General features: G+C 38.6%; 2 protein-coding genes across 4 annotated transcripts in view; one reads left to right on the top strand and one right to left on the bottom strand.

Annotated features, from left to right (window-relative positions):
• The window catches only part of prpf31 (PRP31 pre-mRNA processing factor 31 homolog (yeast)), a 342,441-nt gene that overhangs the window by 290,910 nt on the left and 33,545 nt on the right, over nt 1-17,986 (top strand). The window lies entirely within an intron of this gene.
• cyth2 (cytohesin 2) overlaps nt 1-17,986 on the bottom strand; it is a 48,204-nt gene that overhangs the window by 15,330 nt on the left and 14,888 nt on the right. Inside the window, exons 3-8 of one of the 2 annotated variants that reach the window (XM_062062491.1) lie at nt 15,636-15,702; nt 15,450-15,568; nt 15,304-15,384; nt 12,067-12,179; nt 7,631-7,779; nt 7,450-7,562 (exon numbers count right to left, since the gene is read on the bottom strand). In XM_062062491.1, coding sequence (XP_061918475.1) covers nt 7,450-7,562; nt 7,631-7,779; nt 12,067-12,179; nt 15,304-15,384; nt 15,450-15,568; nt 15,636-15,702 — 642 coding nt within the window. The remainder of the gene's footprint in view (nt 1-7,449; nt 7,563-7,630; nt 7,780-12,066; nt 12,180-15,303; nt 15,385-15,449; nt 15,569-15,635; nt 15,703-17,986) is intronic. The other variant, XM_062062490.1, reaches the window with a different exon arrangement.

Genomic DNA, 17,986 nt, shown 5'->3' with positions numbered 1-17,986 from the left:
AACAGACACCTTCATAACAATATGTAATATGTACAATATACACACTGCAAGTATATATACAATGTAGTAACAGACACCTTCATAACAATATGCAATATGTACAGTATTTACCATATTTTGATCATTTTAAGCATTGCCGGAACTAATTTCGTCCTTAGCAACACACTTCCAACTTCCAGAAACAAACTCGAGTGTTATCTCATCATGGCAGACTTGGTAACAGACGACAAAGACGACTATTTTTTTGGACAAATGAGGATTCACAACCCGGTGTTTTTGAAGCTGAATATACGGAGGATGAACAACTGCCAAGAGAGTGAGGTCGGCGTAACTTTGACAATGCAAACGTTAAGTTTGGAGCTAAGCTATGCCGACATAAATGGAGTGCTTACCCAAATAAAGTGGAAAAAACGTCCCTGGCCAGCTGGGCCAAACAGACCACTGTCCATGGACTGAGTCACTTTAATATTGATCATGATACACATCATGTGTGTTATTACAACTATGCTACATACACTGTTTGGCTAGCTGTGTACAAATAAACATGAAATAATACTTTACAGATACTGTAATATGATTGTTCATGTTTTTCACTCAGTACAGATTGGTGTCCTATCACGTTGTGTTGTGCATTACAAACTCAAACGTGTTGCGTGTTGACGTAGACCCTAGCTTATCTCTTTCCGTAGTTAGCTTTTACGGCTAATACCGTAGCATGGCGATGTGTTAGTAAGCTGGAAAAAGAGTTCCTCAGTGTTACTCTTACAATAACGATGTTGCTACAGTTTGGTTATTATTAGGGATGTCCGATAATGGCTTTTTGCCGATATCCGATATTGTCCAACTCTTTAATTACCGATACCGATATCAACCGATACCGATACTGATATATACAGTTGTGGAATTAACACATTATTATGCCTAATTTGGACAACCAGGTATGGTGAAGATAAGGTACTTTTTTTTTTTATTAATAAAATAAAATAAGATAAATAAATTAAAAACATTTTCTTGAATGAAAAAGAAAGTAAAACAATATAAAATCAGTTACATAGAAACTAGTAATTAATGAAAATTAGTAAAATTAACTGTTAAAGGTTAGTATTATTAGTGGAGCAGCAGCACGCACAATCATGTGTGCTTACGGACTGTATCCCTTGCAGACTGTATTGATATATATTGATGTATAATGTAGGAACCAGAATATTAATAATAGAAGGAAACAACCCTTTTGTGTGAATGAGTGTAAATGGGGGAGGGAGGTTTTTTGGGTTGGTGCACTAATTGTAAGTGTATCTTGTGTTTTTTATGTTGATTTAATAAAAATAAAAAAAACAACAAAAAAAAACACGATACCGATAATAAAAAAACGATACCGATAATTTCCGATATTACATTTTAAAGCATTTATCGGCCGATAATATCGGCCGGCCGATATTATCGGACATCTCTAGTTATTATACAGGTTACAGAACGCAAATGAAGTATTGTCGCAATTTTTGAATGCATTTTTAAAGTGATTTAGAGGTAGAATTGATTGCTAACATTAGCTGCATTGCTAGCCACCTAGGATAAGCCGATTATTACATGTTAGAATGCAAAAAAAAAACAACCTTTAGTCTTGTTGTCTCTCATGATGATTGTGAATGATCCAACAACAGTGCAGTACCCCTTGAAGTATAACCTGTAACTAACTACTTGGTATTGATGGATCCACCCTAAATTTGTCCCAGAACCAATGTAAAGTCTTGAAACAAGAGAAGAATAAGTGCTAGATAGAACATGTTACAACAGAAAGTAACCAGATATTAACAGTGAACACGTTCACTTCTGCAAACTTTCCATTTACGAACTTTTAGACCGAGTATGACTTTGTGTGCCAACTATGTCTCCGTGTACCAATTCATTTCCCGTCACGCCTGCAGACAAAAAGCAGGGCGCAGAGACGCCATGGGTCGGCGGAAGCCTCCACGTCAATACAATGTGCCTTTTCTGTGGTTTTTCTCCTTTTCACAGGTTTTGTCCATATTGTCAACTTAATATGAGTCCTGAAAAGACAACAGACCAGCGTGGAGAGGAAAAGAGGAGAGAATTGCTGTGGAGTTAAAAAAAATAAAAAATAAAATAAAATTTAAAAAACACTATTTGCCAGGAGTACCTTCATTTTAGCCTGATTTACTAGGTCTTATCTTTGTCCATGTGATGTCCGATGAAACAAAAATGGAGCTGTTTGGCCACAATACCCAGCAATATGTTTGGAGGAGAAAAGGTGAGGCCTTTAATCCCAGGAACACCATCCCTACCGTCAAGCATGGTGGTGGTAGTATTATGCTCTGGGCCTGTTTTGCTGCCAATGGAACTGCTGCTTTAAATGGGACAATGAAAAAGGAGGATTAGCTCCAAATTGTTCAGGACAAGCTAAAATCATCAGCCCGGAGGTTGGGTCTTGGGCGCAGTTGGGTGTTCCAACAGGACAATGACCCCAAACACACCTCAAAAGTGGTAAAGGAATGGCTAAATAAGGCTAGAATGAAGGTTTTAGAATGGCCTTTCCAAAGCCCTGACTTAAAGTCCTACTGAAAGCCACTACTAGCGACCACGCAGTCTGATAGTTTATATATCAATGATGAAATCTTAACATTGCAACACATGCCAATACGGCCGGGTTAACTTATAAAGTGACATTTAAAATTTCCCGCGAAACTTCCGGTTGAAAACATCTATGTATGATGACGTATGCGCGTGACGTCAATGGTTGAAACGGAAGTATTCGGACACATTGTGTCCAATACAAAAAGCTCGGTTTTCATCGCAAAATTCCACAGTATTCTGGACATCTGTGTTGGTGAATCTTTTGCAATTTCTTCAATTAACAATGGAGACTGCAAAGAAGAAAGCTGTAGGTGGGATCGGTGTATTAGCGGCTGGTTGCAGCAACACAACGGGCAGACGCGCTATCCAACGCTAGCCGCCGACCGCATCGATGATCGGGTGAAGTCCTTCGTCGCTCCGTCGATCGCTGGAACGCAGGTGAGCACGGGTGTTGATGAGCAGATGAGGGCTGGTGTAGATGGATAGCTAATGTTTTTAGCATAGCTCTGTGAGGTCCCGTTGCTAAGTTAGCTTCAATGGCGTCATTAGCAACAGCATTGTTAAGCTTCGCCAGGCTGGAAAGCATTAACCGTGTAGTTACATGTCCATGGTTTAATAGTATTGTTGATTTTCTGTCTATCCTTCCAGTCAGGGGTTTATTTCTTTTGTTTCTATCTGCAGTTAAGCACGATGCTATCACGTTAGCTCCGTAGCTAAAGTGCTTCGCCGATGTATTGTCGTGGAGATAAAAGTCACTGTGAATGTCCATTTCGCGTTCTCGACTCTCATTTTCAAGAGGATATAGTATCCGAGGTGGTTTAAAATACAAATCCGTGATCCACAATAGAAAAAGGAGAGAGTGTGGAATCCAATGAGCCAGCTTGTACCTAAGTTACGGTCAGAGCGAAAAAAGATGCGTCCTGCACTGCACTCTAGTCCTTCACTCTCACGTTCCTCATCCACGAATCTTTCATCCTGGCTCAAATTAATGGGGTAGTCGTCGCTTTCTCGGTCCGAATCGCTCTCGCTGCTGGTGTAAACAATGGGGAAATGTGAGGAGCCTTTCCACCTGTGACGTCACGCTACTTCCGGTACAGGCAAGGCTTTTTTTTTTATTAGCGACCAAAAGTTGCGAACTTTATCGTCGTTGTTCTCTACTAAATACTTTCAGCAAAAATATGGCAATATCGCGAAATGATCAAGTATGACACATAGAATGGATCTGCTATCCCCGTTTAAATAAAAAACATTCATTTCAGTAGGCCTTTGAAGGTGTGGACCAGGGGTCACCAACGTGGTGCCCGCGGGCACCAGGTAGCCCGTAAGGACCAGATGAGTAGCCCGCTGGCCTGTTCTAAAAATAGCTCAAATAGCAGCACTTACCAGTGAGCTGCCTCTATTTTTAAAATTGTATTTATTTACTAGCAAGCTGGTCTCGCTTTGCCCGACATTTTTAATTCTAAGAGAGACAAAACTCAAATAGAATTTGAAAATCCAAGAAAATATTTTAAAGACTTGGTCTTCACTTGTTTAAATAAATTCATTAATTTTTTTACTTTGCTTCTTATAACTTTCAGAAAGACAATTTTAGAGAAAAAATACAACCTTAAAAATTATTTTAGGATTTTTAAACACATATACCTTTTTACCTTTTAAATTCCTTCCTCTTCTTTCCTGACAATTTAAATCAATGTTCAAGTAAATGTATTTTTTTTATTGTAAAGAATAATAAATACATTTTAATTTATTCTTCATTTTAGCTTGTTTTTTCGACTAAGAATATTTGTGAAATATTTCTTCAAACTTATCATGATTAAAATTCAAAACAATTGTTATGGCAAATCTAGTAAATCTGTAGAATCAAATTTAAATCTTATTTCAAAGTCTTTTGAATTTCTTTTAAAAATTTTGTTCTGGAAAATCTAGAAGAAATAATGATTTGTCTTTGTTAGAAATATAGCTTGGTACAATTTGTTATATATTCTAACAAAGTGCAGATTGGATTATAACCTATTTAAAACATGTCATCAAAATTCTAAAATTAATCTTAATCAGGAAAAATTACTAATGATGTTCCATAAATTATTTTTTTAATTTTTTCAAAAAGATTCGAATTAGCTAGTTTTTCTCTTCTTTTTTCCGGTTGAATTTTAAATTTTAAAGAGTCCAAATTGAAGATAAACTATGTTTCAAAATTTAATTGGAATTTTTTCGTGTTTTCTCCTCTTTTAAACTGTTCAATTAAGTGTAAATATCATTAATTATTAATAACATAGAGTTAAAGGTAAATTGAGCAAATTGGCTATTTCTGGCAATTTATTTAAGTGTGTATCAAACTGGTAGCCCTTCGCATTAATCAGTACCCAAAAAGTAGCTCTTGGTTTCAAAAAGGTTGGTGACCCCTGGTGTGGACAATGCTGAAGAAACAAGTCCATGTCAGAAAAGCAACACATTTAGCTGAACTGCAGCAATTTAGTGGTCATGTGGTCAAGCAGAAGCTTGTGGATGGCTACCAAAAGCGCCTTATTGCAGGTCAACTTGCCAAGGGACATGTAAGCAAATATTAACATTGCTGTATGTATACTTTTGACCCTCACATTTTCAGTAGACCCATAATAAATTCATAAAAGAAGCAAACTTCATGAATGTTTTTTGTGACCAACAAGTATGTGCTCCAATCACTACATCACAACAAAATAAGAGTTGTAGAAATGATTGACAGCCATGACATGATGTTCTTTACAAGTAAATGTACACTTTTGACCACCACTGTATATCGAGTTTAAAGGCCTACTGAAATGAATTTTTTTTATTTAAACGGGGATAGCAGATCTATTCTATGTGTCATACTTGATCATTTCGCGATATTGCCATATTTTTGCTGAAAGGATTTAGTAGAGAACAACGACGATAAAGATTGCAACTTTTGGTATCTGATAAAAAAAAGGCTTGCACCTACCGGAAGTAGCGTGACGTAGTCAGTTGAACATATACGCAAAGTTCCCTATTGTTTACAATGATGGCCGCATGAAGTGAGAGAGATTCGGACCGAGAAAGCGACAATTTCCCCATTAATTTGAGCGAGGATGAAAGATTTGTGGATGAGTAAAGTGCAAGTGAAGGACTAGTGGGGAGTTGAAGCTATTCAGATAGGGAAGATGCTGTGAGAGCCGGGGGTGACCTGATATTCAGCTGGGAATGACTACAACAGTAAATAAACACAAGACATATATATACTCTATTAGCCACAACACAACCAGGCTTATATTTAATATGCCACAAATTAATCCTGCATAAAAACACCTGCGTGTTTGTTATGCTAGCTCCTAGCTCCTCTGCTAGCTCCTAGCTCCATAGAACACGCCAATACAATTCAAACACCTGATCAACACACACAATCACTCAGCCCAAAAGACCGTTCACCTAACCCAAGGTTCATAAAGCTTATATATTTTTAAAAAGTTACGTACGTGACGCGCACGTACGGTACGGTACGTGTTATGCTAGCTCCTAGCTCCTCTGCTAGCTCCTAGCTCCATAGAACACGCCAATACAATTCAAACACCTGATCAACACACACAATCACTCAGCCCAAAAGACCGTTCACCTAACCCAAGGTTCATAAAGCTTATATATTTTTAAAAAGTTACGTACGTGACGCGCACGTACGGTACGGTACGTGTTATGCTAGCTCCTAGCTCCTATGCGAGCTCCTAGCTCCATAGAACACGCCAATACAATTCAAACACCTGATCAACACACACAATCACTCAGCCCAAAAGACCGTTCACCTAACCCAAGGTTCATAAAGCTTATATATTTAAAAAAAGTTACGTACATACGCAAAAAAAAGTTGCGCACATACGGTCAAGCGATCAAATGTTTAGAAGCCAAAGCTGCATACTCACAGTAGCACGTCTGCGTCTTTGTCATCCAAATCAAAGTAATCCTGGTAAGAGTCTGTGTTGTCCCAGTTCTCTACAGGCGTCTGTGTATCGAAGTCAAAAGTCCTCCTGGTTAAGAGTCTCTGTTATCCGAGTTCTTCCATCTTGACTGCATCTTTCGGGAATGTAAACAAAGAAGCGCCGGCTGTGTACTGTTGTGGCTGACTACGTTCGAAAAATACGTCCATTTCGCACCGACAACTTTCTTCTTTGCTTGCTCAGCTTCCTTCTTCATAATGCAATGAACATGATTGAAACAGATTCACGAACACAGATGTCCAGAATACTGTGGAATTATGAAATGAAAACAGAGCTTTTTCGTATTGGCTTCAATGTGGAAGGCATACCCGTGTTCGCCGGTCTACGTCACGCGCATACGTCATCCTCAGAGGCGTTTCGAACCGGAAGTTTAGCGGCACATTTAAAATGTCACTTTATAAGTTAACCCGGCCGTATTGGCATGTGTTATAATGTTAAGATTTCATCATTGATGTATAAACTATCAGACTGCGTGGTCGGTAGTAGTGGCTTTCAGTAGGCCTTTAAGCCTCTACCAAAATGTTGCGCCCTGCCTTTTGTCTGCAGGCGTGACACAAAAAGATGGTTTGTACACAGAAGCATATTTTGGCTCCATCTAAAAGTTCGTAAACACAAATGCTTCACTTTCTTTGCCGCTGTGGACTGAAAGGGCTTGCGGCGTACAAACAACTAAGGCCTAAAAGAAGTGAGTGGTACATACCTCCTGGGAAAAGAAGCAGCAGCAGTTGGAAGGTGGAAGAAGCAGAAAGAAAAGAAGGGAGCAGCAGATTTAGATGACATATTAGTCACACATCACCTCAGCCATGCATGAGACTGACAATGCCAGCGCAGCAGAGAAAACAAGCCCAGACTTCCAGAAAGTTCATAAAGCTCACCCAGTTTGAGCAGCCAGCCCTCTCTGTCGGGGTTGAAGAATGTGTGCGTGAGGTCGTTGCCGTCGTCCTCCGGGATCTTGAAAGGCTCGTTTTTGATGCTGTCGTACAGGTTCTTCAACGAGAGGAGAAGACGGGGGGGGTTAGCGCCGCTGGCCAGACAACAGGACTCGGGCAACGCACCCGCAGGAGGTCCTCAGGCAGGTCCCCGCCCTCGTTGATGCCTCTGTTCATGGAGATGAAGCGGTCCACTGCAGGCTTGTCCCTCACGTTGGGGTTGTGCAGGCTGGTGTTGAGCATGATGATGGCGAACGACAGCACGTAACACGTGTCTGCAAGCAGGGAGAATACATACGTCCTCACACATGATTGGGATTCCCTACACCAGGGGTTGAAGGAGCCATATTGGAGCAAAAATACAAAAAACTAATCTGACTGGAGCCGCAAAAAATGAAAAGTCTTATATAAGTGTTATAATGAAGACAACACATGATGTAAGTGCCTATATTAGCTATATTAGCCTACTATCAAAATGACTTTAAAAGTCTTATATAAATGTTATAATGAAGACAACACATGATGTAAGTGTCCATATTAGCCTACTATCAAAATGACTTTAAAAGTCTTATATAAGTGTTCAGTGTTTCCCATAAACTGCCAAGATACCCGTGGCGGTGGGGGCATGGCTATGGGCGTGGATATGGGCGTGGTCACCATGACATCATCGAGTAATTTGCACAATTACTACAATGCTTCGATTTTCTCTAAAAAGGCTCAAAAAATGTATACTTACTAATTAATAATAACAGTTTTGTTTTAGACGTCCATCCATCCATTTTACAATATAATTACAACACTTTATGTACATATTTATATACAGATTTGAACAATAAGTTATTCACTGAAATATATTTATTAATTGTGGTTCTTACAAAAAATATATCTTATTGCCCTTGGTGTTTCTTTATTATTATTTTTTTTTTTTTTTCTTTTCTTTTTTCTTTTCTTAGTTTCTTTTCCTAATAAAGTTGTGTAAAGCGACTTTGGGTATTTAGAAAAGCGCTATATAAATCCCAGGTATTAATTAATTATTAATTAATTAATTAATTATAAAATATAAAAGCTAAAATGTCTCTTAAAGCTCTGCCCCTTTAATTAGTGCATACTAAATAATTTAACTTTAGCCTACTACTACAACCATATTATTTACCAGCAACATAAAGTGAAACAGAGGCAGAGGTGTCCTGCCACAGTCAGTAACAAATAAACAGAAAACAGTAGTGGTGGTAGATAGACACAGAGTTTCATCAAACATCTGATCCACTGAACAAAGAGCTCCAAAAATCTTGAACTTTAGACTGCCATCAGTTTTACTCCCTACACTTAACCATGTGTTTCCTACTGCCTGCAGACTTTGCACCCTTTGTTATATACACATGTTGTGTTTCTAATATAAATACATTTAATAAAGTCAAATACAAATAAGGCAACAAGAGAAGTATCCAACACTTCTCTTTTGTAAAGTAAATCTGAACAGCCGATATAGGCATCTACATCAACTATATGATTTGCCTGAGAAGCTGGAGAGAACAAAAACAAAAACAATATTTTTTGTGTGTGGCGGACGTAGTTCTTTCGTGGCGGGCCGCCACAAATAAATGAATGTGTGGGAAACCCTGGTGTTATAATGAAGACAACACATGATGTAAGTGTCTATATTAGCCTACTATCAAAGTGACTTTAAAAGTCTTATATAAGTGTTATAATGAAGGCAACACATGATGTAAGTGTCTATATTAGCCTACTATCAAAGTGACTTTACAAGTCTTATATAAGTGTTATAATGAAGGCAACACATTATGTAAGTGTCTATATTAGCCTACTATCAAAGTGACTTTAAAAGTCTTATATAAGTGTTATAATGAAGGCAACACATGATGTAAGTGTCTATATTAGCCTACTATCAAAGTGACTTTAAAAGTCTTATATAAGTGTTATAATGAAGACAACACATGATGTAAGTGTCTATATTAGTTATATTAGCCTACTATCAAAATAACTTTACAAGTCTTATATAAGTGTTATAATGAAGACAACACATGATGTAAGTGTCTATATTAGCCTACTATCAAAATGACTTTAAAAGTCTTATATAAGTGTTATAATGAAGGCAACACATGATGTAAGTGTCTATATTAGCCTACTATCAAAATGACTTTAAAAGTCTTATATAAGTGTTATGATGAAGACAACACATGATATAAGTGTCTATATTAGCCTATTATCAAAGTGACTTTAAAAGTCTTATATAAGTGTTATAATGAAGGCAACACATGATGTAAGTGTCTATATTAGCCTACTATCAAAGTGACTTTAAAAGTCTTATATAAGTGTTATAATGAAGACAACACATGATGTAAGTGTCTATATTAGCCTACTATCAAAATGACTTTAAATGTCTTATATAAGTGTTATAATGAAGGCAACACATGATGTAAGTGTCTATATTAGCCTACTATCAAAATGACTATGTGTCGCAGGCTGAAGCAAATGTTTGTTGACAGAAATGTTGAAATGTACATACACATAGTGTGTCATGACACATTACATACACATAGTGTGTCATGACACATTACATACACATAGTGTGTCATGAGACATTACATACGCATAGTGTGTCATGACACATTACATACACATAGTGTGTTATGAGACATTACATACACATAGTGTGTCATGACACATTACATACACATAGTGTGTCATGACACATTACATACACATAGTGTGTCATGACACATTACATACACACAGTGTGTCATGACACATTACATACACATAGTTTGTCATGACACATTACATACACATAGTGTGTCATGACACATTACATACACATAGTGTGTCATGAGACATTACATACACATAGTGTGTCATGAGACATTACATACACATAGTGTGTCATGAGACATTACATACACATAGTGTGTCATGACACATTACATACACATAGTGTGTCATGAGACATTACATACACACAGTGTGTCATGAGACATTACATACACATACTGTGTCATGAGACATGACATACACATACTGTGTCATGAGACATGACATACACATAGTGTGTCATGAGACATTACATACACATAGTGTGTCATGAGACATTACATACACACAGTGTGTCATGAGACATTACATACACATAGTGTGTCATGACACATGCTAAAGTATCTAAATACATTTTGGTACCGGTACCAAAATATTGGTATGGAGACAATGCTCAGTATAATCCTGCACAGAACTATCCACCTTTATTTGTGTGTCTGTCAATGTGTGCGTGTCTGTCGATGTGTGTGTGTGTCTGTCAATGTGTGTGTGTCTGTCAATGTGTGTGTGTCTGTCAATAAGTGTGTGTGTCTGTCAATAAGTGTGTGTGTCTGTCAATAGGTGTGTGTGTCTGTCAATAGGTGTGTGTGTGTGTGTGTCTGTTTGTGTGTGTTTCTGTCAATGTGTGTGTGTGTGTGTCTGTCAATGTGTGTGTGTGTCTGTCAATAGATGTGTGTGTCTGTCAATAGGTGTGTGTGTCTGTCAATGTGTGTGTGTGTGTGTCTGTCAATGTGTGTGTGTCTGTCAATGTGTGTGTCTGTCAATAAGTGTGTGTCTGTCAATGTGTGTGTCTGTCAATAAGTGTGTGTGTCTGTCAATAAGTGTGTGTGTCTGTCAATAGGTGTGTGTGTGTGTGTCTGTTTGTGTGTGTCTGTCAATGTGTGTGTGTGTGTCTGTCAATGTGTGTGTGTGTCTGTCAATAGGTGTGTGTGTGTGTCTGTCAATAGGTGTGTGTGTCTGTCAATGTGTGTGTGTGTGTGTGTCTGTCAATGTGTGTGTGTGTCTGTCAATAGGTGTGTGTGTGTGTCTGTCAATAGGTGTGTGTGTCTGTCAATGTGTGTGTGTGTGTGTGTCTGTCAATAGGTGTGTGTCTGTCAATAGGTGTGTGTCTGTCAATAGGTGTGTGTCTGTCAATAGGTGTGTGTCTGTCAATAAGTGTGTGTGTCTGTCAATGTGTGTGTGTGTCTGTCAATGTGTGTGTGTCTGTCAAAGTGTGTGTGTCTGTCAATAAGTATGTGTCTGTCAATAAGTGTGTGTCCGTCAATAAGTGTGTGTGTCTGTCAATAGGTGTGTGTGTGTGTGTGTGTCTGTCAATGTGTGTGTGTGTGTCTGTCAATGTGTGTGTGTGTCTGTCAATAGGTGTGTGTGTCTGTCAATGTGTGTGTGTCTGTGAATAAGTGTGTGTCTGTCAATAAGTGTGTGTGTCTGTCAATAGGTGTGTGTGTGTGTCTGTCAATGTGTGTGTGTGTGTGTCTGTCAATGTGTGTGTGTGTCTGTCAATGTGTGTGTCTGTCAATGTGTTTGTCTGTCAATAAGTGTGTGTGTCTGTCAATGTGTGTGTCTTAATCATGATTAATCACAATTCAAGAGTGTGATCAATCTGATTAAAAAATGTACTCACTTGACAGCCCGAGAGAAAACATTCACTTTACTTAGCAAAGTAGTGTGTGTGTGTGCGTGTGTGTGTGTGTGTGTGTGTGTGTGTGTGTGTGTGTGTGTGTGTGTGTGGTTACCAGTGCTCTGGAAGACGCCAGGGTTGCAGCGACAGTATCTCTGAGCAAAGGCCTCCATCATCCTATCGATCTTCTGGGCCTCACCAGGCAATCGAAAGCTCCACAGAAATTGTCTGCAAACACAGCAGATAGATGGTTTCTCCTAGGCTGCCTGTGGCGGTGAGGGCATGGTTGTCATGACGTCAGCGGATAATGAGCATAATCTCTTATGACGCATACATTTTCTTTAATAAAAAGGCTAAAAACATGCGTGCACACATGTAAAAACCAATGTGATATCAATTAGTATCAACATATATTAAGAATATTAACATGAAGAGTGTTACTAAAACAACCTTCTTTCATCTCTGTAATAACGCTAAAATTATTCATGAATTCGTTACATCCAGTTTTGATTACTGTAATGTATTATTTTCGGGTCTCCCATGAAAAGACTACAGTCGGTACAAAATGTGACAGGAACAAGGTTTGATCATGTTATGCATATACTGTATCAGTGTTGGCGTTAACGCACTTTGTGTGTCTTTTTACGCATTCAAATCAGAAAGGACGCACATTCCCACAAGTCTGCGCGTCCCCGGGATGCGGGTTTTTATATCATATACTGTACATATATGATGTAAATATTACATATATGCTATATTCTGAGCAGCACGGTGGAACAGGGGTTAGTGCATGTGTCTCACAATACGAAGGTCCTGAGTAGTCCTGAGTTCAATCCCGGGCTCGGGGTCTTTCTGTGTGGAGTTTGCATGTTCTCCCTGTGACTGTGTGGGTTCTACTCCGGCTTCCTCCCACCTCCAAAGACATGCACCTGGGATAGGCCCCTCCCACCTCCAAAGACATGCACCTGGGATAGGCCCCTCCCACCTCCAAAGACATGCACCTGGGGATAGGTTAATTGGCAGCACTAAATTGCTGATTGTATTGTACCATATGTCCCGGCAATAAATCTGCCTTCAGAGAACTCCGGCTTATTAGGGATTCCCAGAGCCCAAAAAAAGTCTGCGGGCTATAGAGCGTTATCTATTGGGGCTCCAGTACTATGGAATGTTCTAGCAGTAACAGTTAGAGATGCTACCTCAGTAGAAGCATTTAAGTCTCATCTTAAAACTCATTTGTATACTCTAGCCTTTAAATAGACCCCCCTTTTTAGACCAGTTGATCTGCCGTTTCTTTTCTGCTCTGCCCCCCTCTCCCTCGTGGAGGGGGGGGCACAGGTTCGGTAGCCACGGATGAAGCACTGGCTGTCCAGAGTCGAGACCCGGGGTGGACAGCTCGCCTGTGCATCGGTTGGGGACATCTCTGCGCTGCTGACCTGTCTCCGCTCGGGATGGTCTCCTGCTGGCCCCACTATAGACTGGACTCTCACTATTATGTTAGATCCACTATGGACTGGAGTCTCACACTATTATTTTAGATCCACTATGGACTGGACTCTCACACTATCATGTTAGATCCACTATGGACTGGACTCTCACACTATTATGTTAGATCCACTATGGACTGGACTCTCACTATTATGTTGGATCCACTATGGACTGGACTCTCACACTATCATGTTAGATCCACTATGGACTGGACTCTCACACTATTATGTTAGATCCACTATGGACTGGACTCTCACTATTATGTTAGATCCACTATGGACTGGACTCTCACACTATTATTTTAGATCCACTATGGACTGGACTCTCACACTATTATTTTAGATCCACTATAAACTGGACTCTCACACTATCATGTTAGATCCACTATGGACTGGACTCTCACTATTATGTTGGATCCACTATGGACTGGACTCTCACACTATTATTTTAGATCCACTATGGACTGGACTCTCACACTATTATGTTAGATCCACTATGGACTGGACTCTCACTATTATGTTACATCCACTATGGACTGGACTCTCACTATTATGTTAGATCCACTATGGACTGGACTCTCACACTATTATGTTAGATCCACTATGGACTGGACTCTCACACTATTATGTTAGATCCACTATGGACTGGACTCTCCCACTATTATGTTAGATCCACTATGGACTGGACTCTCTCACTATTATGTTAGATCCACTATGGACTGGACTCTCCCACTATTATGTTAGATCCACTATGGACTGGACTCTCCCACTATTATGTTAGATCCACTATGGACTGGACTCTCACACTATTATGTTAGATCCACTATGGACTGGACTCTCACACTATTATGTTAGATCCACTATGGACTGGACTCTCACACTATTATGTTAGATCCACTATGGACTGGACTCTCACACTATTATGTTAGATCCACTATGGACTGGACTCTCACACTATTATGTTAGATCCACTATGGACTGGACTCTCTCACTATTATGTTAGATCCACTATGGACTGGACTCTCCCACTATTATGTTAGATCCACTATGGACTGGACTCTCCCACTATTATGTTAGATCCACTATGGACTGGACTCTCACACTATTATGTTAGATCCACTATGGACTGGACTCTCACACTATTATGTTAGATCCACTATGGACTGGACTCTCCCACTATTATGTTAGATCCACTATGGACTGGACTCTCACACTATTATGTTAGATCCACTATGGACTGGACTCTCACACTATTATGTTAGATCCACTATGGACTGGACTCTCCCACTATTATGTTAGATCCACTATGGACTGGACTCTCTCACTATTATGTTGGATCCACTATGGACTGGACTTTCACACTATTATGTTAGATCCACTATGGACTGGACTCTCACTATTATGTTAGATCCACTATGGACTGGACTCTCACACTATTATGTTAGATCCACTATGGACTGGACTCTCCCACTATTATGTTAGATCCACTATGGACTGGACTCTCACACTATTATGTTAGATCCACTATGGACTGGACTCTCACACTATTATGTTAGATCCACTATGGACTGGACTCTCCCACTATTATGTTAGATCCACTATGGACTGGACTCTCCCACTATTATGTTAGATCCACTATGGACTGGACTCTCACACTATTAACTAGATCCACTATGGACTGGACTCTCACACTATTATGTTAGATCCACTATGGACGGGACTCTCCCACTATTATGTTAGATCCACTATGGACTGGACTCTCCCACTATTATGTTAGATCCACTATGGACTGGACTCTCACTATTATGTTAGATCCACTATGGACTGGACTCTCCCACTATTATGGTTCTGTGCTGTGATGAGTGTACCTGAGGGCCTGGACCAGGTTGAGGTCGGTGAACTCGTGCAGGTCTACGAAAGCCTGGAGAACTTTGATGTTGAAGTCGTCCCTGCAGAGGAGCAGTGGCAGCGGTCACAGAGTGAAAAGCAGCGAGAGGACTAACTAGTGGACCACCTTTCTCCCAGGTAGTCTCCTATGGCCGTCTTGTTGAGGCCCTCTCCTTTGTAGAGGAACTGAGCGATGTCCTCCGCCGTGTGTCGCAGCAGCTCGTTGTCCACCAGAAACACGATGCCCTGCACAGACGGCGCAGACACGCTCGTTGCCGCGCTCACATGACGGTTGACCTTTCAGCCTTGCTACCTTTTTGGGGTCCATGTTAAACTTCTTCCTTCCCATCGCCACGTGCCGGCTTTTCAGAAGAGTTTTACTGCGCAGGCATGGATCAAGTAGTAGTAGCACCGGAGAACAATGGACACAAAGCAGCATACAGCATGAGCGTCAGGTCAGTCTTACTAATGCTGTCATCATAATAATGTAGTCATTTGTACACGTGACACACAATGACTGTTAGCATGTTAGCACGCTAACGTTAATAAACTAACTTTTTTGGAACATTTTGTACCCATTGACCTCAGACTCATTTCACTTCTTGGTACTCCACATATGCTGACTGTTAACAAACTATTGTGGTTGGTCAGTTTTTTACCCATTAACCTCAGAGTCATGTAACTTTGTACTTAATATATGCTAACTGCTAACATTAGCACGATAAGCAGGCGTAAACCTCAGAGTCATATAACTTGGTGTGTGTCACATGCTAACTGTTAGCATGCTCATTTTTTGATAGTAGGCTAATATAGACACTTACATCATGTGTTGCCTTCATTATAACACTTATATAAGACTTTTAAAGTCATTTTGATAGTAAGCTAATATAGATAATATAGACAGTTACATCATGTATTGTCTTCATTATAACACTTATATAAGACTTTTAAAGTCGTTTTGATAGTAGGCTAATATAGTTAATATAGACACTTACATCATGTGTTGCCTTTATTATAACACTTATATACAGTAAGACTTTTAAAGTCATTTTGATAGTAGGCTAATATAGACACTTACATCATGTGTTGTATTCATTATAACACTTATATAAGACTTTTAAAGTTATTTTGATAGTAGGCTAATATAGACACTTACATCATGTCTTGTCTTCATTATAACACTTATATAAGACTTTTAAAGTCGTTTTGATAGTAGGCTAATATAGACACTTACATCATGTGTTGTCTTCATTATAACACTTATATAAGACTTTTAAAGTCATTTTCATAGTAGGCTATTATAGACACTTACATCATGTGTTGTCTTCATTATAACACTTATATAAGACTTTTAAAGTTATTTTGATAGTAGGCTAATATAGCTAATATAGACACTTACATCATGTGTTGTCTTCATTATAACACTTATATAAGACTTTTAAAGTCATTTTCATAGTAGGCTAATATAGACACTTACATCATGTGTTGTCTTCATTATAACACTTATATAAGACTTTTAAAGTCATTTGATAGTAGGCTAATATAGCTAATATGGACACTTACATCATGTGTTGTCTTCATTATAACACTTATATAAGACTTTTAAAGTCGTTTTGATAGTAGGCTAATATAGACACTTACATCATGTGTTGTCTTCATTATAACACTTATATAAGACTTTTAAAGTCATTTTGATAGTAGGCTAATATAGACACTTACATCATGTGTTGCCTTCATTATAACACTTATATAAGACTTTTAAAGTCATTTTGATAGTAGGCTAATATAGACACTTACATCATGTGTTGTCTTCATTATAACACTTATATAAGACTTTTAAAGTCATTTGATAGTAGGCTAATATAGCTAATATGGACACTTACATCATGTGTTGTCTTCATTATAACACTTATATAAGACTTTAAAAGTCATTTTGATAGTAGGCTAATATAGCTAATATAGACATTTACATCATGTGTTGCCTTTATTATAAAACCTATATAAGACTTTAAAAGTAATTTTGATAGTAGGCTAATATAGCTAATATAGACATTTACATCATGTCTAAGAATTGACACACATAAGTTTCTACACCAAAAAAATCATCTTGGCGTCCACGTCTACTCATCCCCGTCTTTGCCAACAAGTCTTCAGTAAGTCACGTGAAATGTTTATTTGTAGTATTCCCGCATGCCAACACGTCATTATTCTCTATAAAAGTGAACTGATGAGTTGAATGTACAGATGACTAATTCACTACTTGATGAGTTGAATGACAGATGACTAATTCACTACTAGGGATGTCCGATAATGGCTTTTTGCCGATATCCGATATTGTCCAACTCTTTAATTACCGATACCGATATCAACCGATATATACAGTCGTGGAATTAACACATTATTATGCCTAATTTGGACAACCAGGTATGGTGAAGATAAGGTACTTTTTTAAAAAATTAGTAAAATAAGATAAATAAATTAAAAACATTTTCTTGAATAAAAAAGAAAGTACAACAATATAAAAACAGTTACATAGAAACTAGTAATGAATGAAAATCAGTAAAATTAACTGTTAAAGGTTAGTACTATTAGTGGACCAGCAGCACGCACAATCATGTGTGCTTACGGACTGTATCCCTTGCAGACTGTATTGATATATATTGA

The sequence above is a fragment of the Entelurus aequoreus genome, linkage group LG11 (genome assembly GCF_033978785.1).
Source record: "Entelurus aequoreus isolate RoL-2023_Sb linkage group LG11, RoL_Eaeq_v1.1, whole genome shotgun sequence".
Classification (NCBI taxonomy): Eukaryota; Metazoa; Chordata; class Actinopteri; order Syngnathiformes; family Syngnathidae; genus Entelurus; species Entelurus aequoreus.
The sequence above is the reverse complement of the archived record's forward strand: the minus strand, read 5'-3'. Positions and strand labels throughout refer to the sequence as shown.